Source organism: Seriola dumerili, unplaced genomic scaffold (assembly GCF_002260705.1).
Source record: "Seriola dumerili isolate Sdu_G_001 unplaced genomic scaffold, Sdu_1.0 BDQW01000018.1, whole genome shotgun sequence".
Taxonomy (NCBI): domain Eukaryota; kingdom Metazoa; phylum Chordata; class Actinopteri; order Carangiformes; family Carangidae; genus Seriola; species Seriola dumerili.
In genome coordinates, this window is record NW_019174273.1 from 4,200,059 (window position 1) to 4,227,636 (window position 27,578).

Genomic DNA, 27,578 nt, shown 5'->3' on the forward strand with positions numbered 1-27,578 from the left:
ACATTATGGGCGTAAGATGGAAGCAGATACATGAATTGATTCAGTCTAGCCTGATAATACGAGCTACATGATGATCAAAAGAAACAACAACAACTGAACAGGGATTCTCCCTGCTGGGGGGTGGTTGTGGTGGGGGTGGGGCTTTTATCACCCACTGATTTGGATCTATAGAAACAACAAATTCAAATTCAACAAATAAAAGTAAAGTTAAAATGTGATGAAGAGGAACGTTTCAGCAGTGACCTGAAGGCCTGTAGCTTGGCCTGTAGCTTCTCTGTGTGTGTGTGTGTGTGTGTGTGTGTGTGTGTGTGTGTGGGTTAATGGTGTCTTTGGGGGCGTGGGGTGCATGGGGCTAATGTAACCAGACTGAACTGGTTTGGGAGACAAAGCAGGGGCAGGAGGAGGAGCAGTAAACTTTTCCTGAGTCTCCACTGAGCCACCAGCCTGTAAACAAGTAAGTGCTCTTTACACTTCAGCTCAGTCTTTACATGCAGCTGTCTGATTGTTTAAAATGAAACAGAAACATGAGTTTGTTCCACTCTGTAGTTCATTCTGATTTCATAGAACTAACACTGAGAACTACATGATATTAAAAAAAAGTTTGCTACCAGCTCCTGAAATTGTTATATTACATAATTTGTGGTTTTGATAGAGTCTCCACTGAGAAAATTAGACTCATAATTACTGCGTGTTCAGAATTAGGTGTTAACATGTATAAAAAACTTGCTCTGGCTGTTTCTCTAACCCGTTGTGTTTGGTGCTCTTCATCTGCCCGCTGGGTTTCATTAGTCTTTATGTAATTGTCCCATTTTCTGAGCCAGATCCAGCCCCTACATACACAATATACCACTGTGTGTGTGTGTGTGTGTGTGTGTGTGTGTGTGTGTGTGTCTGTGTGTGTGCAGGAACTAGCAGTTATTGTAGAGTATTTCAGGGTTAGATTAAAAATGTTAGTAATACATGTTTTGGCTTCTTGCTGATACAAGTAACTCTATTGTGTTGTTCTTGTAACATTACATGTGTGTGTATGTGTGTGTGTGTGTGTGTGTGTTTGTAGTGGGGGTTGTAGGGTTGAGAGAATTATATATTATTAGTTTGGCTGTTTAACTCACAGCAGAACAAACTGCAGAGCGGAGAAGAAGAAGAAGATGAGTTTCAATGAATCTTCACTCTATGAACAGTTACAGCTCTCAGAGTGAAGATTTATGACCAGTCAACTCATTCATCTTCAACCAGCTCTTTATTGGATACACAGTTATAATTATATAGTCTATTTTTATGAAGTCTATGTGTATTATGTATTATGTCATCATCATCATCATCATCATCATCATCAACAATCCTTCCACTGTCTCAGCAGAGTCTTAACTGTCTTTATTCACTCACACAACTTGATTCAACTTTTTTATCTTTTAAATCACAGCCAATTAAACTTAGTTTTTACACAGATTTTTCACATTAAGAGGCTTTTAAAAGCCCACATTAAAAGCCTTTTTGGATTGCTTTTAATGTGAAAATCTGCAAGGAGCGTTGCCTCATGGCTGACTCATGGTGGTTCAGGGTGACTGTGGAGGAGAAGGATTCTGAGCTTCCACATCAGAGAGAAGTGACTGGTGACCCATTGTTATTGGAGATGACCTCAGTCCACTTTGGTCCACATTGACATGATTGTGGTCTCAGCTGTTATTCAGTCCAGTTTGGTCCAGACTGACATGAGTCCAGTTTAGTCCAGTTAGTCCAGGTGTGGTCTCAACTTTAACTGGACTACAGTCTCAGTGGATGAACCTCAGTCCAGTTTGGTCCATACTGTAATGATTGTGGTCTCAGCTGTTACTGTACTACAGTCCCAGGTGATGAACCTCAGTCCAGTTTGGTCCAGACTGACATAAGTCCAGTTTAGTCCACTCTGTCACGTTGTGGTCTCAGTTGTAACTGTACTACAGTCTCAGTGGATGAACTTCAGTCCAGTTTGATCCATACAAACATGCATCCATTTAGTCCAGTCAGTCTAGTCAGTCCAGTTGTGGTCTCAGCTGTAACTGGACTACAGTCACAGGTGATGAATCTCAGTCCAGTTTGGTCCAGACTGTCATGATTGTGGTCTCAGCTGTTACTGGACCACAGTCCAGGTGATGAACCTCAGTCCAGTTTGGTCCAGACTTACATGATTGTGGTCTCGGCTGTAACTGGACTAAAGTCCCAGGTGATGAACCTTAGTTCAGTTTTGTCCATGCTGTCATGATTGTGGTCTCAGCTATTACTGGATATGCTCTGCTCTGGGTTGTAGTGAAGTTATGCAATGACACAAAACAAAAACATGCCTGAAACATGTCCTCTGTAAACAGGTTGTTATTTTGTTATTTACTGATGACACCAAGGTATGTGTTTGTGTGTTTGCAGTCTCTCCCTAACTATCCTCCTCATTCTCTCCTGTCTGTCCAGCTCTCTGGTGTAGTTAGTAGGTCATACAAGGACCAATACAAAGTAATTTCCGCTCAGCTGCTTTTCAAAATTCCTAATTACAGAGTCAACAGCGAGACACACACACACACACACACACACACACACACACACACACACACACACACACACACACACACACACACATACGCTCTCACCAGCTCTTCAGCCCAAGCCCTGATCCCCAGCCTCCCTGACTTGTAATAAGTTGGACAGGATCCAGACTCAAACTTGGTGTCTGGGGAGAAAATAGGTCTTTTTCAAAACTCAGATTAAAGCTCATCTTTTCATATTAAAACATGAGCATGCCACAGAAAGTCCTATTTTCATCCTTTCATTATGAGGCGTATGTTTGCTTCAGTGAGGAACCAGACTCTTTCGCCTGTCTGATAAGAACAGGTGAAACAAACTCCACAGGAAACAGGATTAGTATGACTCTGCAACATGAAAGAATCAGGTGGGCCCCACGGCCCCCATGTCACCTCTTTGGTATTCTCCTACATATGGGCAGGAGGGAACAGGAAGTGAACAGGAAATGTGGAGGGCAGTTTGTCATCCAGTCCTCCAGTGACTGTGTAACAGTATTCATGTTTATATAACTGTCAGTTTGGTAACAGGTGAGAGTCAGGGCCAACTCTGTCAGTGGCTAAGTTCAGGATCTGGAGACAGTATGTACCAGTTTAGATTGAGTATGTAACTGTTCATTTTAGTTAAAGCACCACATCAACACGGAACATGCACTCACTGTATTTACAGCAGGACACTCTAACTGTGTTTCCTGCTCTGCCCACTGGGGTCATTGTTCTTTGTATCAGTGACCGTAAATACAGTGAGTGCATGATCCGTGTTCATGTGGTGCTGTAATTAAAATGAACAGTTACATACTGAGTCTGCACTGGTACATACTGTCTGACAGATGGCTCTTTTTCTGTTGTTCTTTGAAGAAAAAAGAAAAAAGAATATTTTACAACATCATCCTTTTGAGAAATACAGACAAACTAATATTTTAGAAACTGTTGGAACTTCAATATAAATCCAGGATTTTAACAACATGCTTGAATATGAGTATGAAGCTGTTAATATTAACATTTATATATTATTATTCTAATTATTATTATTCAGTTTATGCTTTATGTCCATATTCAGAACCAAAACTACATTGTCCATGATTTTTGATCCACATGTATTTGTCCTGAGGTACAGTAAATCTAAAGGAGACGACAGAGTAAAAGAGTCAACTGGCCATTGGTTATATCCAGATTTAATCTCTGTAATGCAGGATGGGGGGTACAGTCAGTGAATAAGCATTTGTTCCTGTCCCTGACACACTTATTCCACCGGAAATAACCGTTCGTCCCGTCCTGACCTGGAGGAATCTCTTCTTTGTCTGCTCTCATGTTGAGGAAGTCAGAGTGGTTTGAGGACTGGTGTTTTTTTGCTGTTGTTTGTGCTGTGTCTTATGACAGATGGACCTGGAGGCTCTGACAGAGATATTTAGAGCAGAGAGAAGAAAGTCTCTCCAGGGAGTTCAGAGTTTTTCTATCTGATGACCAGGGACATTCTCTGTGGTAGATCCAGTCTCTCAGTCACTGCAGCAGCGTCATACACACAAATATTTATAATCAGTCCCACATTATTATATTTTATCCTTGGACTAAAGAACCTACAGTATTTATATGAAGTATTTTACCAACCTATATTATTATTTATTCAGAGTTTAACACAACAACTCAGCAGCTCTTTTTAAAATTATGCTGTCATGTGACATCATGATCTCCGCCACCCCAAACCAGTGAGAAAAACCAATATACAAAACCTCACGTGCAGAAAAGGATCCACAGCATTCAAATGACAGATATTTTCTACACAGTTAAACAGCAGCAGCAAATAGTTTTGTAGAAACATCACTGCTCATGTTTTCTATTAATATAATGAGGACATGTTTTTAATTTATGTTGTAAATACATTGATACTGATCGGATCAGTAAAATGTTCACAGACACCTGGTCTCTGAATGTGAACTGGTCTCTGGATGTGAACCTGGTCTCTGGTCTGATAGTCCTCCTCCTCCTCCCGGTGTCTCTCCAGTTTCATTCACTCTAAAACTACTGACACTGATTTTATCATTAAATGAAATAAAACTAAATACAGCAACATCCACATTAAAATATAAAATCATGGTTCTGAGACAGTTCTGGATCAGGGTTTCAGTGGCTCACTGATTGTCCTTCAGTTGTTGATTGTGTAAGGGCCTCTGAGTTGACTGTTGCTGACCTCTGACCTTTAACAAACCTCTGGTCATCCCTCAACACTGAATCATCAATGTTGACCTTTGACCTTCACTCTTTTGTTTCTGCCACTGAAAACAAAAGACAGTGCATCATTTCTCTTCAGCCTGATGAAATAATGAAATATGAAAAATGCCCTGGCTGATCAAGGTGCTGCTGCTGCTGCTGATGGTTTATCACCATAAATAATTTTGACTCCTCTTGCTGCTGCTTCAGCTGATCCTGGAGAAGCTCCAAGTGATTTCCTCATGGGAAGCTGCCGCACAGCTTTTCAGCTCTAGTCCCTGGACAGGCCATTAGAGCAGCAGTGCATAATTGCAGCCTGGTTGGTGTGTGAAACATCCACTTCACCATGCTCCACCAGCTCAGCTGGCTCTGTGTATTACTAACTTAGAGAAGAGAAGCTGAGGTAACAAGTACAACATTTAGTTTGAGTTGCTCATAGGGACACTGACACTGTACACTGTAGGTGAACCTTAGTAACCATCTTTGTTTATTTATAAAATATGATCCAATCTTCATCTAAGTTACAATGATGAACACAATCTGTTTTCATTAATTACACAAATCATTGTGGTGTTTTTGTTCTAACATTCACTGTGTAGCTGAAACAGTGTATGAACCTCTCAGCTAATGACACGAAGAAGCTCATAGTAACAGCTGAAGGGTAAAAAAGAGTCATTGTAGCTGTTTCACATCTCTGTTCATGAGTCCACCACACACATATCATAGAACATGAAGTCCTGCCATGGACACCAGAGGAAGCTGCTGCATTACTGAGCTGAAGTCTGACTCCCCACAACACTACTGGGAAATATTTATGGACTGATGAGACTGAGGTTGAACTATTTGAAGAACATGTAGCTCTATGTGTGGTGTAAAAAGGGCTCTGCTGATCAAGGACTACTTCTGAACATTGAGCAACTCTGATCAGCAACCTCCACTGAAACCAACTGTTTCAGTGGAGGTTCAACCAGTTATTAAAGTGGACTATTATGCTTTTCTGAGTTTTTCCTTACTTATAGTGTGTTATATAGGTTATTTTTCATAATATTCCATTCGACGTCCCACTATGGGAGCAAACCTAACTGTGACTATCAGAAGCACATATCTCATTGTTGCAGCTCAGGATGAATTCACAAGCCGGACTGTCTCTCACAGTGTCTTTTATTTATTTTACACAATATAAAATAGGAAACAATAACTTTACAGTCCACCGGTGTGTCCTTAGCAGCTAAAGCAGCTAAAGCAGCTAAGGACACATCGCATGTAACCAGCATGTAAACTCTCATGCTGGTTACACGACAACAACTCTGAACTGCTTTTTCTTCTTCTCTTAGCGCATTAAACAAATTGTCTCTTGTTGCCTCAACAGCATCACCTGGTGATGGAACTCAAATAGCGCTCAACTCATAAATGAACTAAATGCATTGCAAATTAAACCATTAAATGAACAGAATTACACACAAAAATAAATCAGGGGGGTCTCTAAATTCACAATATGATTTACCAACAATAATAAACATAAACAGTCCTGAAATAACTGACCCCTAACACCCTCCTCCACTTAAAAAAAAATGTTGTCCCGACATGTAATTATACCTTAAAGCCTTTTGCACAAATACAAATACAGTGGGTCATTTCTTTTTCTTATCACTACTACCCCATCAACCCAAAACACATAAGTCAGCCAACAGTCTCTGTGTTTCCTATAACAAGATTCTCACAAGGCACATAGGTATAATTCAAAAGGAGTAAGAGTGTCTTTTCAGTTTACAGTCCATTTACCAGGACCACCAGTTGCTGCTGATAGCTATCTCCTTGGTAGAGAGAGTTCTCTCTGTGAAATTTGGCTGGCCAAGTCTATCATAAGTCAGAGTTTGAGGATGCCTCCTTTGTCTCCTTGGATACGGTTCCCTCCGCTCTGCCTCTCCAATGATCTCATCCTCCGAGTCTCCCTTGTCTGTAGCAACAGCACCCCCTGTACTGTCATCTAAAGTTGCAGTGTGTGGCTGCTCCTCCTCAGCGATTTGTGGAGGCTCACTCACTTCTGGGACAGTCTTTTCTGCTTGTGGATAAAACTCCTGAGCAGTGGGATTAAGTGATGGTGAACTTTAGGGTTCTGCTGGAGACCAGGTGAATGTCATGTCATGAAAATCCTCATCTGATTTTTCACTATCCGTTTGTTGTGCATGTTTAGTCACCTGATTTTGTCTGTTTTTGCGACTGTTCTTTTTCTGTGTCTGTCTTGTGGTGGGAGTCTTATCCTCAGGTGCAGTAACAGGGAGAAAGTCACAGGGTAGAAGCATGTTCCTGTGAAGTACCCTTGTCCTGCCTCTGCCACATTCTGGCTCCACCTCAAATACAGGACTGTCCTCCCCTTTCTGCCGTCTTCATGACATAAATGTCATCCTCCCAGTAGGAGCGGATTTTCCCTGGTCCTCCTATTTCAGCCACATTTCTCTCTCTCTCATTTCTGGAGGCGATGTCATATGCCTCAGTCATCCTCTGTCTCCACCTCTCCACATAGTCCTGATAGGAGCCTTAACAGTCCTCACTCTCTATCCCAAACAGCAAGTCCACTGGCAGTCTAGGTGGCCTACCAAACAGCAGAAAGAACGGAGAGTAGCCTGTGGCCTCATTAGTGGTGCAGAAAAGCATGTATGACTTTTGGGAGGTGATTTTTCCAGTCACTTTTTTGTTCTTCAGTGAGTGTTCTTAGCATTGAGAGGAGTGTTCTGTTAAATCTCTCAATTTGTCCCTCTGCATTTTTGGCCAAAAGAAGCGTTCTCTTATCAGATTTACTGTTCTTTCTGTGCCCAGGTGACCCATCTCCTTGTGCAGCTCATTCAAGATGAGAGGATTGTACACCTCTGGAAGCACCAGCTGACTTTTTGTTTGAGTTCTGCAGTGCATAGTCCTATCTGCCCTGATCTCTAGCTTGTCCCACTCTCTTACTAAAGCCTTAAGCTCAGAACTCTCAACCATTAGTTCTCGTGAAGTAGGTCTCTTATTTGTTGTTTTGTACTCATACATTTTGCCTATCACAGGGTCTTGTCTTTGAGCTGCATGTATCGAGTCTCTGGATAATGGCTGGACCGTGTTAAGCAGACTCTCTGTTTCCATCTGTTCCTCAAAAGCATTAAGTGACACTGAACTGAAGAGTAGGCTTTTTTCTCTTTGTTGAAGATACCCTGCTCTGTTGCTTTGACTGCATCCTGACAGACTGACTGAGTACACTGATTCATGTATTTCTCAAAGTCCAGTGGCATTCTTGATAAACCATCTGCATCAGAGTTTGCTTTGCCTGGCCTGTATTTTACTGTGAAGTTGAAATCCGCTAACTCTGCAACCCATCTCTGTCCAGTGGCGTTCAACCTCGCTGTTGTCAATATATATGTGAGTGGGTTGTTATCTGTATAAACAACAAAAGAGGGAGCATGGAAAAGATAGTCCCTGAAGTGCTTGCAGATAGCCCACACACCAGAAACTCTAGTTTCCCAGAGTGCAGATAATAATTTCTCTCTGAAGGGGTGAGCGTTCTGGACCCATAGGTTATTACCCTTAGCTTGCCATGGCTTCACTGGCACAACACTGCTTCCAGTCCTGCCTGAGAAGCATCTGTGTGCAGAACAAAGGGTTCATTCAGGTCTGGGTAGCATAGCAATGGTGGGTTAGACAGTTGGTCCACCAGGTGGCACAAAACCTGGTGATGATCATCAGTCCATAAAACTGGGTTTGCTGAGGGTAACTGTCCTCCCTTTCTTTGTTTTCCCTCTTTTAGAGACTTTGACTTTTTCTCCAGGAGTTTGAGCAGTGGGCAAGGCTGCTAACAGTCCATATAAGGGCTTAGCTATTCGAGAAAAGTCTGGAATGTATGACCTGTAATAAAACAGGAAGCTCAAAATCTGTCTGACTTCTCCTACTGTGCCAGGGTGTCTTTCTTTTAAAGCCTGTACAGGAGCCACTTCTGCTGGGTCCATATTGTGGCTCTCTTTTGACTCAATCCTGCCCAAAAATCTAACTCTGGACTTAAACAGTTCACATTTCTTTGCTGTGAGTTTTACTCCATGTTGTTGGTATCGACGCAGGACAGCTCTAAAATGCTCGACATGGTGTTCAAAAGACTGGCTGTGGACTAGATTATCATCACGGTAAAGCAGGCAGACATCATCACGTAAACCCCACAAACACTCCTCCATCCTTGTTTTAAATTCAGCCGGAGCTGAACTTAGTCCAAAAGGAATCCACACCCACTGATACAGAACCCCATGGAGTGAGGAAGGTGGTGAGTGGCCTACTTTACTCATCTAAGAAGCCTTGGTGGTATGCCTTCCCTTGATCTGATACTGAAAACCATGAGCTACCACTGAGACTATCCCGCATGTCCTGTATCCTAGGAATAGGAAGTCTGTCTGGCACTGACTTTCTATTTAGTTCACGGTAATCCACACACAGTCTCAATTCACCTGATTTCTTTCTCACGCACACTATAGGTGGTGAGTAAGGTGACTTTGATTTTGTAACCCAGCCCCTGTTAATCAAGTCCTGCAAATACTCCTTTACTTCCTGCTGTAATGGTTTAGGCACACGTCTTTTGGACTGGTGTCTGGTCTGTTAAGGTAATGTGCATCCGCAGTGAAGGTATACAGCCTACATCATTCTCATCCCGGGCAAAGGTTTTGCATTCCTCTCTAAGCATTTTCCTTACTAAGATCTGCTTGTCATGTTGTGCGATGGCAGACACTTTTTGTTAGTTTTGTTTTGGACTTCTCGCACTTCCTGTTTTATTTTGTAATTTGGTTCCTTGTGTGTCTCAGTGTTTTTGCTTCTCGTCTTGGTCTTGTTTCTGTGTAGTGATTGTCTGCCCCGCCCTAATGTGTTTCACCTCTGTTCAATCACCCTTGCCTCCCTTGTCTATGTAGTCTTTGTGCTCCCCTTTGTCTGTGTTGGTTCGTCAGTTTTGTTCGGGGTTTGTTCATGTCACGTTCAGGTTTACTAAATAAACCTCTGTGCACCGATCTCCCAAGAGTTGACTGCATTTGGGTCCTACTTACCCCTCAAACCCGTGACAGAACGAACCAACCGAAGAAATGGACCCAGCGGCCTACGCCGGCCTCATGGCTTTTTTGAGAGTGCATCCATCCTGTCAGCAGTTATCTTCATCAGTCTTCAGGCCTCTTTGTACGCTGGCGGATCCTTTTTTGGACTCTGACCTGGAGGACCCTGACGAGTCCCCTTACTGGGGAACTCGCCTTGCTATTTTCAGAGGATCTTGTGGAGGCCATAGTAGGCGAGGTAATCAAGGCTCCTGTCGCCATGGGGAGGCTCAGTCTCGGCCCCAGCCCCAGGTTCCTTGTTTCCGGCCAAGGCTAAGGTCCAAGGTCCCCAGCTTCCAGCCCAAGCCCCAGCTACCCCGGTCTCCAGCTCCTCGTTCCCTGCCGGCGGTCCGGCTGAATCCTGTCAGCGGTCCAGCTGACTCCTGACTCTGGTTCCCAGTCAGTGGTCCGGCCAATCCCTGCTCCTCGTTCCCTGCCGGCGGTCCGGCCGAATCCTGTCCCTCCTGTCCTGTTGGCGGTCCAGCTGACTCCTGACTCTGGTTCCCGGTCAGTGGTCCGGCCGATCCCTGCTCCTCGTTCCCTGCCGGCGGTCCAGCCGAATCCTGTCCCTCCTGTCCTGTCCGCGGTCCAGCTGACTCCTGACTCTGGTTCGCGGTCAGTGGTCCGGCCGATCCCTGCTCCTCGTTTCCTGCCGGCAGTCCGGCCGAACTCTGCCCCTCCTGTCCTGTCGGCGATCCAGCTGACTCCTGACTCTGGTTCCCAGTCAGTGGTCCGGCCAATCCCTGCTCCTCATTCCCTGCCGGCAGTCCGGCCGAATCCTGTCCCTCCTGTCCTGTCGGCGGTCCAGCTGACTCCTGACTCTGGTACCCGGTCAGTGGTCCGGCCGATCCCTGCTCCTTTTTTCCTGTTGGCAGTCCGGCCGATTCCTGTCCCTCCTGTGGTGTCGGTGGCCGCTGCTCCATGTTCCCCGGCGGCGTCGACGATGGCTACTGATGTGACGTCACCGCTTCTCCTGGCTCCAGCCGTGACGTCACCTCCGCATGTGGTTCCTGCCAGGGCGCCACCCCCATTGATTCTTGCCCTGACTCAGCCCACGTGGCTCTTGGTGTCATTGACTCCTGCCAGGGCGCCGCCTCCGGTGGTCTCTGCCTCCGGGCTGACTCCGGTGGTCTCTGCCTCTGTGCCGCCTCCGGTGGCCCCTGACTCTGTGCCGCCTCCGGTGGCCCCTGATTCTGTGCCGCCTCCGGTGGCCCCTGACTCTGTGCCGCCTTCGGTGGCCCCTGACTCTGTGCCGCCTCCGGTGGTCCCTGACTCTGTGCCGCCTCCAGTGGTCCGGCCGATCCTTGTTCCTTGTGTCCTGACGGCAGTGCAGCTGACTCCTGCCCCTGGTACCAAGTCGGCTCTTGCTCGCCCTCCAGAGGTGTGACGCCATCCTCCCGCTCGACCTCCGGAAAGACCCCGTCTTCCTCATCGTCCTCCTGCTCGCCCTCCAGAGAGGCGACGCCATCCTCTGGAGAGAACCCGTCTTCGCCGCCGGCCTCCAGAACGGCTCCGTCCGTTTGCCCGACCTCCGGGTCGCCCCACTGAACTGCCAAGCTTGTCCATAAGGCCTCCGCCTCGACCCCCTGAGTTGCCCTGTTTTGCCACTGAGCATCAGATGATGCTGTCCACTGGCCCCTGGATCCCTCCTCTTGCCCGAGTTTGTGTTTTGGTTGAGGGTCGTTTGGAATTCGACCCTTAAGGGAGGGGTTCTGTCTGTTGTGCGATGGCAGACACTTTTTGTTAGTTTTGTTTTGGACTTCTCGCACTTCCTGTTTTATTTTGTAATTTGGTTCCTTGTGTGTCTCAGTGTTTTTGCTTCTTGTCTTGGTCTTGTTTCTGTGTAGTGATTGTCTGCCCCACCCTAATGTGTTTCACCTGTGTTCAATCACCCTTGCCTCCTTTGTCTATATAGTCTTTGTGCTCCCCTTTGTCTGTGTTGGTTCGTCAGTTTTGTTCGGGGTTTGTTCATGTCACGTTCAGGTTTACTAAATAAACCTCTGCACACCGATCTCCCAAGAGTTGACTGCATTTGGGTCCTACTTACCCCTCAAACCCGTGACACTGCTGGTCACCAGTTAAGGGATCTAATGCTACAGGCGGGTCCCAAGCTTTGCTACTGTTGGTAGGGGACGGGTTGTATCTGAACAATCTGTGTCTCTCTGTGTGGATTTGTCTGCACTTACTTGTGTCTGTTCTGGTGCCACAGGTTGTAAAGCTGCTGGGTACACAGCTTTAACACTCTCTATGTGTCCCAAACTGACTCGCGGGCTCAGTGTAATTCTGTGTCCTGTGGTGTTGATCACTGAGACAGGGACTGAAGCTGAGTTACCTCTTTTCATGGTGAATAGCACTTCTTGAATATGTAACCCCTCAGGTAAGTCTGTGTTCCTTTTAGGGCAGAAATACATTACACTGGTGCTGACTCTTTGGGTTCTTGAGAGATGCTGATCAGCTTTTAGTACAGGTCTGATATGTCATCTTCTTTATAATGTCTCTTTAATATTGTTTTTAGCTGAGGCAGGGTCAATCAGTCTCTATTTCAAGCATGTCATGCAGCTTTAGGCCTGAGCTGATTGCTCTTATCACAGCCTCTATGACTTCTGACTCACCATGACCCTGGCGGAGCCCACTCTCTATCTGATGCATGAGGTTGGTGTAAGACAACTCGTCACACTGACCTCCCTCACTGATCTGGCCACAGATGCAGAACTCCCTGCAAATGGTCACTTCGGGCACTTTGGCTGGTGACAGGTTCTGGATTGGGTGTACTGAAGCACTCTCAGGTATATTCAGTTTGACACCAAGCACTTTTACCTCCTCTTTCAAGGCTTTGCGGGACTGCTGCACCTCCAGATATTTTCCTTCCATCTCTGTCCAGTTGCTCAGCCCCCGCTCCTCTCCTTCACTGCACTGCTCTGCTGTGCCGCTCATGAAGGATAAAAGTTCTTGTACAACCTCACATGCTTCCTCTGCCTCTGTGTTTAGTTCAATATTGTCCAACGTATCTCCTACCATTTTGATGAGTGTCCGTCTACTTTTATTAGCAACAGTCTCATTGTCTTCTTCAATGCATTTAAGATATTTACAGACCTCCACTAACCGGTCCCAGTTCAGCTGACATAGTACGGTGGTGGCTTGGTCTAGAAGTATCTCTAAATCCATCTTGCATCTGCAGGCAGTTCCTCTTGTTCAAGTTCGTCTCTGGAGAAAAGCCCTCTTCTTCCGTCGGGTTACTGTAATGGCAGCCGCGTTGCGCGGTTGAACTTTTCGTCTGTCTGGCTGGCTAGCCAAAATATGTTGCAGCTCAGGATGAATTCACAAGCTGGACTGTCTCTCACAGTGTCTTTTATTTATTTTACACAATATAAAATAGGAAACAATAACTTTACTCCTTCACTGGTGTATCCTTAGCTGCTAAAGCAAGAGCATCACCTGGTGGCGGAACTCAAATAGCGCTCAACTCATAAATGAACTAAATGTATTGCAAATTAAACCATTAAATGAACAGAATTACATACAAAAATAAATCAGTGGGGTCTCTAAATTCAAAATATGAAATACCAACAATAATAAACATAAACAGTCTTGAAATAACTGATCCCTCACATCATTATGCCAATCCTGATTGGCTGGTGAACGTGTCTGTCCGCACCGGGTAGTGCCACCTACCATAAATACTGCTTGAAGAGGACACAGTGCCATTCAAAAACTTCCTCTCTCTCGGAGCATATCTTGTGTCAAGGTTATCTAGCTTAACTGTCCACAGATAAATCTTACCTAGCTCTTTCACCGGGTGCTAACTAACTTTGGGATTTTTGCTTTTCTCTGGTCACACTAGCTTGGATTCAGTGTTTTTTACCTCGCCCTTCATGGCTTAGTTTCCGCACACCTTGGGTACTCTCCAATGTTGCAAGCCAAGCGTTAGCACTCCAGCTAATCTCTCGGCTATCCAGTTAGCATACTAGCTAACTGCCTTCACCCCTGCCTGCTCACCAGCTTGTGAGGAATGGAGACCAAAACTCCTCACACCAGAGGTATCGGAGACTCTCGGGCCCGCACCTGTCATTGTGGAAATAAGATTTCGAGCCACGCACCAGGTCTGCTATTGCTGCTTGGGGCTGGAACATGCGCAGCAGGGCAATGGATGTTCCCAGCTCCTGTCGACACTGCTCAGTGTTCACACTTAAAAGTCTCTGCAGACGGTTAGTGCGCCAAGCTAGCTTGTCTGGACGTGACCCCTATCTCCTTCCTAGCAACCATGCTATCGAGCCCACAGAGGAGAAAGAAGTCACAGGGCAAGAGGCACTGGAGGCTAGCATCAGCTGGGGTTGCCAGTCCGAGCAAGCTCTGGGTCCCTCTCATGAGGAAGCTGTCCTAGAACTGGACTTTGGAGAAGATGAAGATGAGACCTCAGATGTCCTAAGAGGACGAAGAGGATGACGATTTCTTCATCACACCCAGAGCTGCAAAGCCCAGGCCCTTCGTCGCTCCTGGGGATGGGGATGAGAGAAGCATGCCAACTTCTCTCCCCACAGAACTCTTGGACGTGTACAAATGCACAGCGGAGAAGCTGGACATCCCCTGGCCCACTGTTGTAATGGAGATCATCAACAGAAGGGGAAGAGATTGTCCCCGGCTAAAAGCGCGATGAGACAACTTCTCCCAGTCTTCCTGGAGCTGCTAATGGAGATGGCACTTCCATGTAAAGACCACCCGTATCGCATCAGGAAGCCAATACCCAGTGCCTCGTCCCTCAACTGTGACGCAATGCAGAGCCTGGGTCTCTTGTTTATACCTCTGATGGAACCGTTGGTCACGGCACACCTCCATCCTCGGCTTTTCTCTCACTCCTCACTGTGTACCAAGTGTAGATACGTGATGAGTACGAGAGACCCCTGGACCCAGTTTCACTGGCGGAAATACAGTCATATACGTCATCTCTGACTTATGCCTGCATGTTCAACACCGCATAGTCCAGGCAACAGGGAAAGCACTAGGAACCATGGTCTTACAGGAACGAGCATGGTGGCTTAACCTCGCCAGTAGTCTGACTAAATACAAAGACAATATCCTCTTCATGCCATGCCAGGTCCAGAGGGTATCTTCATCTCTGCACTGGCCTCCATGCAGCAACGATGTGAGGCCAAGAAGAAGGAAGACAAGGCTCTCCAGCTTTGTCTCCCTCACAAAGCCCCGGTTCCCCCCTTGGCTGTGCAGCTTCTCAGGTGCCGCAGTTCAAAATTCCTAAACAGCCAAAACCTCAGCCCACACCGCCCACTCCTCCAGGCAGGAGAACAGGTCAAGCTGGCCCAGGAAAGCCAGAGCCCCTGCTACAGCTCCACCGGCTAAACCCGCCTCAGTTTTCAGGTTTGGAAGAAGAAGAGAGTGGCTTGACAGGCCCTCTCCCTGCCGGTGAAGCAGCTGGCTTTTCCCCATGCGCCAGCCTCCAGCCGCCATGCACTATATCAGAGCGAGCCAGGAGGAAAAGAGACATTGCTGCAGAGGGTTTAGCTGTTGCCCCTCTCTCATGGCCGCAAGCACACACACGTTTTCAAAAAACTGAAAATAAATGTCCCACTGTCGCAACCAGGCCAAAGGCCGAGGGTGCACTTTATGAAAAGCCAAAACAAAAAATAATAATAAACAAAATGCCTATGAGTGCCTGCACTGACTGTGTCCACCCCGCAAAAAGCTTTTCCCGGGGCCGGGGAGATGAAACCCCCGGTTCCTGCTATGTCTTACAGTGGCGAGCGGCCAGCGTTGTGTGTCTCCTCACTCCCTCAGACGGGTCAGATGGAGCGTACTTGCGGCACTACCTGGGGTTTTGCGCACGATCTCATGGGGGTACAGACTTTAGTTTGCTGTCTTTCCTTCCCGCTTCTCTGGTGTGATACACACCCAGGCCTGGGGAGAGTCAGCTCGTGTTTTATAGGAGGAAATCCTCTCCCTGTTGAACTAAAGAGCAATAGCTGTCGTCCCTCCTGGACAAAGTCAGAGTGGTTTTTACTACAGGTATTTTTTTATCCCCAAACGGGGAGGGGTGGGGGTATTGGGATCCTCCCTATCCTGGACTCTGAACAAATTTCTCAGGAAGTACAAATTCAGGATGCTCATGCATGCATCTCTGCTGCGTCTGGTAGGGCAAAACAATTGGTTCACCTCGATCGACCTGAAAGATGCATATTTCCACATTCCCATTTATCCCCCACACAGAAAGTATCTCAGATTCGCTTTAGAGGGGATTTGTTACGAGTACCTCGTTCTGCCCTTCAACCTGTCTCTCAGTCTCAGGGTGCTCGTACGGTGCACAGAAGTAGCCATCACCCCGCTGAGATGCCAGGGCATTCTCACATGTCACCTACTCGATTAAATTTCATGATAAACGCAGAAAAGAGAATGCTTTCTCTGGCACAGAGCTTAAGCTTTCTGGGATTGTCTCTGGACAGGTGGAGCGAAGACTTTCAGAGTGTGTCTCACACTCTTTCGTTCATGCAAGTCTGTTCAATTCAGATCTTGTCTTCGACTACTCAGTCTGATGGCTTCTGCCATCTTTGTAATCCGTCTCTGCCACCTGCCTGAGGGAATTCCAGCATTGGGTGGCTTCCCACAGACTGGATCACTGTGTCACTGGAGAGCCCCATATTTCCTGACCCAAGGCGTGCCCATGGGTTCCGTCCTGTCCAGGACAGTAGAGGCTGGGGCGGTATACAGGAGGGCCAGTCTGTGAGAGGCCACTGGAGCAAGGGTCTCCAATGAACTCACATTAACTTTCTAGAGCTCTCTGCAGTGTTTTTCAAATTTGGGCGTGTTATGGCTGGGCCACAGTGGATCTTTTCAGCTCAAGAGAAAACTCACACTGCGCAATGCATTTCTCCATGCGCAGTCCAGATGCTTCCCTGGGCATAGACGCACTAGTGTATGGCTGGCCGCACAAGCTGCTATACACATTCCCTCCCCTACAGTGTGAACTACATCTATATGAGTCTGTTATTAGCTGCTGGTGGCTGCACCTGCAGCAGCCGACTTACATCTTTAAACAAGGAAATACTGTTTTATAGATGGATGAGAATGATGAAGCAGCTTCATTTCTAAAATAATATTTCAATTAAATCTCCTTCCTGATTACTTTTTCATGCTGAGGTTTATTACACAAGTCATTAATGTGTTCCTGTAAGCAGAGGCTCTGTGCTGTTGTATGTGTAATTTAACTTACACAATTAAATTTTCATGAGTAATTAACCCCCTGACGAAGGGACTGTAACCTCCAAATTTTATAAAGCAGACTGAAACAGAAATAAGAGAGAAGAGAATATCATGTTAGGAAAGGTGTGTTCACAGTCTCAGCTTCAGCATTATCTTCATTCTTCAAAGTCTGACTGTGTAGGCTCACAGTAAACCGTGAACTCTAGGCTAACAGTTACCTGTAATCGCTAAGCTAACATTTAGCTTTGTAACACTAGCTAACAGTTAACTGTGAATGGAAGGCTAGCAGTTTCCTTTGAACGCTACGTTAACTGTTACCTGTGTCACTCTAGCTAACAGTTATCTCTGAAAGCTAAGCTAACACTTACCTGTGAACGCTATGCTAACAGTTACCTGTGTAACTGTAGGCTAACAGTTACCTATGAGCACGATGTTAACTGTTAACTGATTCCTGTGTAATTCTAGGCTAACAGTTACCTGTGGATGCTAAGCTAAAAGTTACCTGTATATAATGCTAGGGTAACAATGTGTAACACTAGGCTAACAGTTACCTGTGAATGCTAAGCTAACAGTAAACTGTGTAATGCTATGCTAAGAGTTACATGTGAACGCTTGGCTAACAGTTACCAGCTAACGGTAGGCTAACAGTTACCTGAGTAATGCTACGCTAAGAGTTACCTGTGAACGCTAATTTGACTCTTACCTGTGTAACACTAAGCTAACAGTTACTAGTGTAATGTTAGGCTAACTGTTTCCTGTGAACGCTAGGCTAACAGTTACCAGTGTAATGATAGTGCAACAGTTACCTGTAATGCTAGGGTACTTGTATGACACATACAGGTATTGTGGCTTGTATCAGGAACAGCCAGGAAGAGGAGTACAGGGATCTGACAATTGCCTTCATTGAATGGAGCGACAAGAACTGCCTCCTTCTGAACATCTCCAAGACCAAGGAGATGGTCATAGACTTATGAATACCCGGTTGTGCTCAGTAAACTGGACTGGTACCTGAACACGGATGCCATCTACTGAAAGGGGCAGAGCTGGCTCTTTTTTCTCAGGAGGCTCAGGTCCTTTAACGTCTGCAGTGAAATACTGCACATTTTATCAGTCAGTGGTGGCCAGTGTCCTTTTTTATGATGCGGTGTGCTGGGGCAGCAGCATCCAACATGAACACAAGGAGACTGTACAAGCTGGTTAAAAAAGCTGTAAATGTGACATTTTCCCTTCTAAAAACAGTCATAGCTGTGTCCTAATTTAGGGGCAGCATCGTTCAGAGACAACATAGACCATGAAGACCTAGAGAGGATTTCCACTTTGCTTCACCAGCTGTGCCCGCCCTTACCCTTGCATTACAAAGCGCCACTGCTGTCGCCTAGCAACCTTGAGAACACAACTTTTCTTCACAAAACCTTGAGGTTTTAAGGCCCTTGTTTTTCACAGGCTCTCTTGTGTGTTGTTTGCTGCTATATTATTTTTATTACCAATGATCAATGAATCTTGGGATAGGTTGGACCATGTCACCTGTCAGAGCCTTTGAGGTCCAGGAAAAGAAGAACGCATTTGAAATGGGACATTCTAGTTGGACACAGTCGGTATTCAGATAGACCCTCTGAAGGTTGAGACTTCTTAAGGATGAGACCCCTGAAGGATGAGACTCCTGAAGGATGAGATCCCTGAAGAATGAGACCTCTGAAAGATGAGATTCCTGAAGGATGAGACCCCTGAAAGATAAGCCTTTTGAACAATGAGACTCCTGAAGAATGAGACCTCTGAAGCATGAGACTCCTGAAGGATGAGACCTCTGAAGGATGAGACCCCTGATGATGAGACCCCTGAAGGATGACCCCTGAACTGAGCACAACTGAAAAAAACAGTTTTATGTTGTGTAAAGATGTCCCATTGAGTCCCCTGTTTGGTTGTTTGTGGTAATGATAATGATGTCACATGGTCTAACCCTGGGTCGAGGTTCAACACTTAATGGTTTAGTTGTGAACCTTTGTAATGTAGATTTTCCCTCTGGTGTGTTTTTATAGGATGAGGTCAGTGCTGCTGCTGCTGCTGTTGGTGTCTCTCATCACCATCCAAACTGTGACTGGAGGGAAAAACAAAAAAGGTAGGAATCCCTCTTTTATCTCTCATCTTCTTCTAAAAACAAATTATAAGTTCATATATTCTATGTAAATGGATATAGTGATTGTTAAAAAATATGAAGATACAGCAAGTTGTTTTTTTCAGGAATTAATGTCCTAAACATTTTTGAATTGGACTGCTACCATCTCAATGTGTAACAGAGTGGGTGGAGGAATGATGGTGTCACTGGCCCCTTATGTTCAGAAACAGTCAACATTCAAGTACAGAGATGGAGTCAGGATGCGGTTAGTGTTACTCAAACAGCTAACCTGTCCAGAGACATCTACAGCAACTCTGAAGGTCACTGATTAACATGATTCAATTGTTTCATTTGACGCCAACAAAAATGTAAAATTGCAATTTGAGGTTTAGAGGCTTTGGATGGTTTGTTTTGAAAAATGTGTTGTGACAGTGAATGGTGCTCACGTTCAGATTCATTCGTTACAGATGGATCTGTTCAGTTCATCAGTCACCAAAGACAGGATCATGTTAAATAAACATGTTCTGCTCATACACGACAGAGCTCATAGGAACTATGATTGATCTTGAACTTGATTCATTCAACAGAACTATTATGGAAATCACAGGCTGTATTATAAAGTGTTAGAGCTGTTCCTTTAAAACAGTTTGCATATGTTTTAATTTGAATTTACAGCTGAACTTGTTTTCTATGAAAAGATACTAAATGTCTAAATTAAATTTTTTAATGTAGAGGTATTTCATGACTCATAGACACTGACTGTCACGTTGTACCTGGTCTGAGTGCTGCACAGGTTTGTGGCACCAAACACCTAATGGCTTCAATGTGCTTTGTTCATACACACAGTTCCCAGTGACCTGCAGTCACCTGACTGGTTGAACTGGGAACTGGCCACCAGTAGTAATGTCATTTAATTTACATGGTTATTGAAACTATGTGTAAAATAACTAGTTAATATTCTTCATTCTGTCCTCAGAGAAACACAAACCCTCCCAGTCCAGGTCAGAATGCACTGACTGGCGCTATGGCAACTGTGTGCCTAGCAATGGGGACTGTGGAGCAGGGTTTAGAGAGGGGTCATGTGACCAGCAGACCAAGAAGATGAAATGTAAAGTACCTTGCAACTGGAAAAAAGACTTTGGAGGTAACACACACACACACACACACACACATACACATACACACACACACACACACACACACACACACACACACAGAATGGTAGTACTATACTTGACTATAATGTTATAGATACAGTCGATCTGAACGGAAGATAAACTCAGTAATCTGCAGATAGAGTTAGTGGATGTGAACTTTGTGTATTTTCCGCAGCCTTCATCAGATTCACCACCAACACTGACTGAATGACTCCACTGAAAACAACATCACAAGCACCTGTAATGTATGATGCAACTGAGTGCAGCAGCCCTGCATAAATATATCTGTGGAGCTGTCATCACACAGTCCTATCTGCCCTGATGTTTGTCACACAGTCTGTGTTGTTGTCTGAAATTTGCACTGCATTAACTGTTTTTTTTACTAGTGTGGATCAGTGGAGGATTAGTCTGTAGTGAAGTGGTTTGGACTCGTCAGAATGTATTATCACATCAAAGTGTCCCCACACTTTAAAAAAGACAAAGAAGAGAACTAACTAAGAACTACCTAACTGAGAACTAAGAGACAGTAGAACTTATGAGTTGTCACAGTGAAAACAGTCTGAGGTAGGTTTCAGGTTTTAGGACAGTGTTCAGGTGAACTTTATGGTACACAAAGACAGGGGAGTTCTCAAAGGTAGAGACATGAAAATTACTATTGGGTCTGAGCTCTACCTCCTGAGCTGGACACCAAATATGTTGGATTTCAGTTGTCTATCAATTTATTGGCTATCATAAATGAAGAAAATATTAATATTAAAAATATTAATAGTAAATAACAACTTTAAAATTAATTAAAGTCCTCGGGGCACCAGCCTAAACTAATAGGCAAAATAGCCAATATGGTTTTAGTCTCAATTTATTACCATTAATCTGGAACTCTGATTAACCATTAGCTTACTAACTATAACCAAATTACCATATCAACAGTAAGTTAAAGTTGAAGGATTGGAATTCTACCAAGTAGAGGTTGGCAATATTCACGCTTGTGCAACATTAAACACACCAGTAGTTATACTTAAAGGCATTTATTTACAATGGAGCAGAGTAAAACACAATGTCTGATCTAGTATATACAGGTGTGTGTATGTGTGTGTGTGTTTGTGTGTGTGTTTGTGGGGACACAAACAAAGGCAAGATGGCCGATTCAAAGTGGTCACTGTGACCACATGACCTGAACAAAGAAGACTACACAAGATGGCGGTAAACAAAGAAACTACTCAAAATGGCCGCTGAGACCACCTGGGGTGTGTGAGAGGGAAGGTGTGAGTTTCTTTGTTAGCCTTGCTCATGTAATCTAAAGGTACCAGGTTAGAGGGAGGAGGTTAGCTTCATGCAGGTACTAGAACTGAGACGTACTAATATGTGTGTGAACATACGTGTACCTGATTAACTGTATTACTGACCACAACCTAAGCAAACATTACAACAACCAGACATCAATCAACAAGTACATTAACAAAGTTAAAACTTCTGCTGCTTAGCTATGCTGTGCTGTGCTATGCTGTGCTGGGAAAGGTTAGGCCCAGTCAGTTAACATTACCCACTCCTTGGAACAAACAAAGAGGTCCTTTCCAGTGTTGTTGTAAAGTCCAGTGAGTTGGGAGGCTTCCTGGTGGAGTAAAGTCCTGTCTGGCTGTGTTGCTTTGCTGTTATCTCCTTTGTTCTCCTTGCAGAGTTAGCTGTTCCCCGCTAACTCTGCTATGACTCCTGTTCCTTGTAAAATCAGCTGGCCTTGTGTCGTAGCTGCTGATTCTGAAGAGAATTTGGTTCACTCTCAGTTAATCCGAAGCAGGTCGCTTTTGTTGAGGAGAAGAGTGTTGCAGGCTGCTGTGAGCAGGCGAGAGAGCTGGTTTCTCAGGTAGCAGGGCTGACCTGGGCTGGGGCCATGCTGCTGAGAGGAGAGAACAGAAGCTGCTCTCCAGAGCAAGCCAAGAAAGAAGAAGGCGAGAAGAGGGCCAGAGATCTGGTTTTGTTTGGTGACACCCTTGGGGGTCACATGTCACACGCTGACCCACACTGGCTGGCCAGTAAGGTCTGTGGGGGGAAGGGTTGTCCCCAGGTGTGAACGGTGAGGAACTGTGGATTGTGAGTTCCTTTGTCCAGTGGAGCAAAGAAACATTTGGTCTCTTGAATGGTGAGTCCCAACAATTACCTTCTGTAATCACCAGAACATCCAGCATGCAGGTATATGCTGTATGTTAACATGAGGTCTCAGATGTCAGGGTCATGGTGTACTGTTGATAGAAAGGTGATCTTTGATGATGGTGGACTGACCGTGAGGTTCAGATGATGATGATGATGATGATGATGATGATGAAGGGTCAAATACTCTTGAATCATCAAGACTCAGAGAAACATCTTTAAATACAAGTTATAGTTTACTGGTGAAACTCTACATTTTAGTTTTATCATTCAAAAGTTTGAAAGACTTTAAAATCAAGGGTTATGTGTAACTGCATCCTTTTGTCATGATAATTAAATTAAACTCCAAAATCACACAGAATCATATTCTGGTAAAATATCAGAAGACCTCAGATCCTCAGATCCCCAGAGGTACTCCAGATGTAACTGTGAAAAGGTCAGACAGGTTATTTTTATGAAGTTCTGTTTGACAGATAAGAATGAGACCAACTGTCGACACTGAACCGTGTGTCTGCTTTTTCTGACCCACATACCCAGGGCGCCCATACAGGTCCCAGGTACTCTGCAAACACATAACAGCGATTGAATGAATGAATGAATGAATGTATGAAAGCTGTGTTTCTGTCTTTCTCTTCTAGCTGACTGTAAATATCGCTTTGGTAGTTGGGGAGAGTGTGATCCAAGCTCTGGCTCACGGACCAGAACAGGGACATTGAAGAGGGCTCTGTACAATGCACAGTGTCAACAGACCATCTCTGTCTCCAAACCCTGTCATGGAAAACCAAGACAAAAACCAAAGGTTAGACTGCTAGATGTTTCTATGTCTCATAGAGAAGAACTAACTGTGATGTAACTGTGATGTATCTGTGATGTAACTGTGATTGTTTGTGATACCACTATGATGTAACTTTGATGTATCTGTGATGTCACTTTAATTTGTCTGTGATGTAACTGTGATATAACTGTGATGTCACTGTGATGTGTCTGTGATGTCACAGATGTAACTGTGATGTGTCGGTGATGTCACTGTGATATGTCACTGTGATGTAACGTGATGTATCATGATGTATCTGTCTTTGGCAGCCTTATTTCAGCTTTTCATGTTTTCAACATTTGCTTGGACATGCTCCTATTGTGGATTGTGGATATGATGAATGTCTAGTGTAATCCATCAGGTTGTATTTATTTCACCAGAACCACAAACATCGACCTCACGGTAGAGATGAGATGTCCCAGGATCACTAAAGTGGTCAGGACTCATCCTCTGGGGACCATTGTACAAAATTACAATTAATTCATTAGTTGTTGAGATGATTCAGTCTGGACCAAAGTGGAGGATGAACCAATATCCCTAAAACCAAACCAGTAGCATTAAAATCATACTTAGCTGGTTCTGTTAGAGACTGTCTGTTCTGGTATCAGGGGACCTAAAGCTGTCTGTCTTTATTCCTCAGAGGATGATCTAATCATCCTGATGAAACTAGTTTCACAGTCAGGCTGAAAATTCCACCTATGCACAGGAAATATTTAAATCTAATGATGTAGTTATTCACTGAGCTCAATCCTTTTCACCTGAGGATGAACCCCTCTAACCTGAGGACAAGGTTTAGAAGAACACAAACTCTGTATGTGTCCTCTCTGTACTGTTGACGTGTAACACACTCTCCTGGCTGTAAACAGAGTTCAGAGCCTTTAGACTTGTCTCCTTCACTCTCTGTGCCTGAGGACCAGCTGAGCTGCCACTTTATTTCTGATTCTCTGTTGTTCACATACAGACAGCTACGAGTTGGTGTGAGTAATTTGTGTGTCTGTGTTTGTGTCTTTATTCCAGGAGAGAAGAGAGAAGACCAGAGGCACCAGAAACAGGGTGTAGAGAGGGCAGACCAGAGTCTGAACCAGAGTCTGAACCTGTCCTCTGACTGCTGGACAGTGGTCCAACACTTAAGATTTATAGTCTGATCTCCATATCCATATTTCTGAGTCTTCTCCACAGCCGTGACAAAAACACAATTTTTATTTTAAACAGAAAACACAAGTCTACAGAATGAAGTGAGTTTTTACCTGTGGCATCAGCACCAGATTCATATTATAATTTTTTCTTCAGATCACATGTTATAAATTCCTATCACTTTAAATATGTTGTTCTCAGGACCAAACCTCCAGGCCTCCAGTCCACTTTAGCTGCTCTGATAGTGGAGCTGGTTTAACTTTTCTGTGCTGTGGGTTTGAATCATTTTATTAATCCTGAACAATCTTGGACGTGTCAGTAGTACACACATGCATGCATGCACGCACGCACGCACGCACGCACGCACGCACGCATACACTGTATGTTGCATTGTTTGAGCCTCTTGGCTCAACAAGCAGCCAAGAATTAGCCACTTAAGTTATTCTAACTACCAGAGTTACCTGCCAATCAAACATCACATTCAAAAACTTCCTGTAGAACCACAAAGCTCCTGTTTCTGTCACTTTGAACATTGTAAATACATTTCTCTGTTTCCTCCTCTTCACAGTGATCACTCTCTCTCTCCTAATACAGTGTGATTTACAGTTTTCTGTTGTTTATTAAAAGTGAAGAACACACTGTGTCTTTGTGTTATTTCAGACTTTTTAACTCTTGGTTTGCAGACCTGGAAGAACCGTGTATCTGTATTCTCTAATGTATAACTGAGCACTGGGCCCCAGTACCAGACTTTAGATCCTGGACTCTCAGTGAGGTAGAATATAATCTGCTCCTCTATACACTGACTTTAATATGGAATCAGTTTTTAAAGGTTATACAACACTATTATTTGATGAGTGAGTATCAGTAATGTTGGGATGACTGAGTCTTTAAAACAGATGAGAAGCAGGTAAGTCAGAATAAAGAAAGCCCAGCTGTGTTAATGCTGTATCTTCTTCACTGTAAGAGAAGTTATGGGGAATAGCAATAGAGACTCATGGACATGTCACTCTATTGGAAATATCATTCAGTGTTCAGCACTGTAAATTCTTGTTCTACACAAATACACGGGTACAATACACAAACCTGTATTGATGACTTCATTAATGATGTTTTAGTCAGGACCAAACAAAGTGTTTATTTCTATCCACAGTGAGTTGTATTTGTTGTATTTGTTGTAGTTGTTGTATGTGTTGTATTTGTTGTAGTTGTTGTATTTTGTTGTAGTTGTTGCATTTATTGTAGTTGTTGTATTTGTTGTAGTAGTTGTATTTGTTGTAGTTGTTGTATTTGGAATCCGGCTCTACTGAGTCAGATGAACATGCTATAACATTTCAATATTTGGACCTGACCGGGACCCAGGCTGTGGGTCATGAATCCTGATTGGCTGATGAAGAGGAGGCTGGACGTGGCAGGAGGACAGGTGAGGAGGAGGACAAGTGAGGAGGTGAACAGGTGAGGAGGTAGACATGTGGGCAGGAGGTAAGATGAGGAGGAGGACAGGTGAGGAGGAAGACAGGTGAGCAGGAGGACAGGTGAGGAGTAGGACAGGTGAAGTTCAGGAAACACAAACAGAAAAGAAATCGGTCTCTGTAAAACTCTTGAGACTCAATGACCTGAGTCTGGATGGATTTACCTGGTCAGATACTGAAGACTGCTTGAGGCACTCATTTGCTGATTGACTGATTGGCTGCAGGTGCGTGCAGACACATACACACACACACACACACACACAACACACACACACACACACACACAAACAGACATGAAATAAACATGAAAAACTACGAAAAGACCAGAGACCAGAGTCCTGAGGGAGGAACTAGAGACTGACTTTACCAACACCAGTTAGCAGAAAGTCTGCAGGTGAACCAAAGAGAGTTCAGCTAAGTTGTTTTCATCTGTTTAAACTGCTTACCTGTTAGCATACAGGTTCAGCTATTGTTAGCTCACTTGACAAGCTGCAAAATATATCTGAACAAATTAGCTATTCAAATCACGGTCAGCAGGGCAAAAAATTTAAAAAACATACATTATTCTATTGTAGCCTTCAAAAAAACAAAGCAGCACGCTGCATGTATGTTTTATAGCCTGTGAAAATTCTCTGTCTTATGGGCCAACAACCAGAGCCCTAGGGTCCAGACCAGAACAGACCTCAGTCACAACAGACACAGCAGCTGGGTCTGCAGCTTGTAGCAGGCTAAATACATACAAGTGAATCAGATGAGCTGTCAGCTGATGTGAGCTTCTCTCAGCTGGTGGACTCGGATTGTAAACTGAGCCTGACCTTGTGGCCGAACTAATTCAGACAGGCCACTGATGTTTTGTGCCTGACTTTGTGGCCTGCTAACACTGATGTTTTGTGCTGCTCTTCCAGAGCAGAGTGTAGTAGTAGGCTCAGGCAACATGAAAGTAAATATAAATCATAATTTGACAAAAGATGTTTATTTATCCACAGAGTTGAGTTAAAAGGAAAATAAACTGGAATCAAAGAGACTGATCATTATCCCATATGTTGTTATTGTTGGTGTGAGAATAAAGGACTAGTTAGTAAGTTAGTCAGTTAATTTTTTTGTCTTCAGAACGATGTGCCTTTTAGGTTTAGGAGAGTATTGAACCATATCTATTTATTACAATAATAATAATAATAATAATAATAATAATAGTAACAGTAATAATAATAATATAATAATAATAATAATAATAATAATAATGTTCTCATCCATTTGGAACATAATGATGTTGATGAAAGATTATTGGATCTAATACAGCTGTGGGAACACTAAACAATTATATCAAAACAACACTCACATGTTTGTAGAATTTATTGTTGCTGTAATAATTCTTCTTCCTGTTCACTGTAAATCCTACAGTTCAGATGAAGCTCATGATTCATCAGATGTCTCACTTAGATGAAGTGGTGAAGACAGTCTTTCAGGTAGAAACAGACACAGTGGTCGGATCATTTCATGTAGGTTTGTTGTAAGGACACAGAAGTCTTAATCGCTGATCTCTTATTACAGCTACCATTAACTCTTCAAATGTCATGTGACTGTTGTATGAAAATGAGCAGAATCTGTCCTTTAAGGACAATAAAACATCTATGTTCCTGTTAGAACCAGTCAGAGTTAATATCATATTATTATGATAAAAATTAATATGATATTA

The 27,578-nt window shown here is 44.2% G+C and overlaps 1 protein-coding gene across 1 annotated transcript; it reads left to right on the forward strand.

The window, feature by feature from the left end:
• Nucleotides 1-413: 413 nt before the first annotated feature.
• Nucleotides 414-24,997, forward strand: LOC111233080 (midkine-B-like). Its single transcript, XM_022760832.1, has 5 exons — nt 414-454; nt 19,090-19,169; nt 20,143-20,310; nt 23,104-23,264; nt 24,297-24,997. Exons 2-5 carry the CDS (start codon nt 19,091-19,093, stop codon nt 24,336-24,338), a joined length of 450 nt encoding a protein of 149 aa, XP_022616553.1. The 5' UTR covers nt 414-454; nt 19,090; the 3' UTR covers nt 24,339-24,997.
• Nucleotides 24,998-27,578: the final 2,581 nt, after the last annotated feature.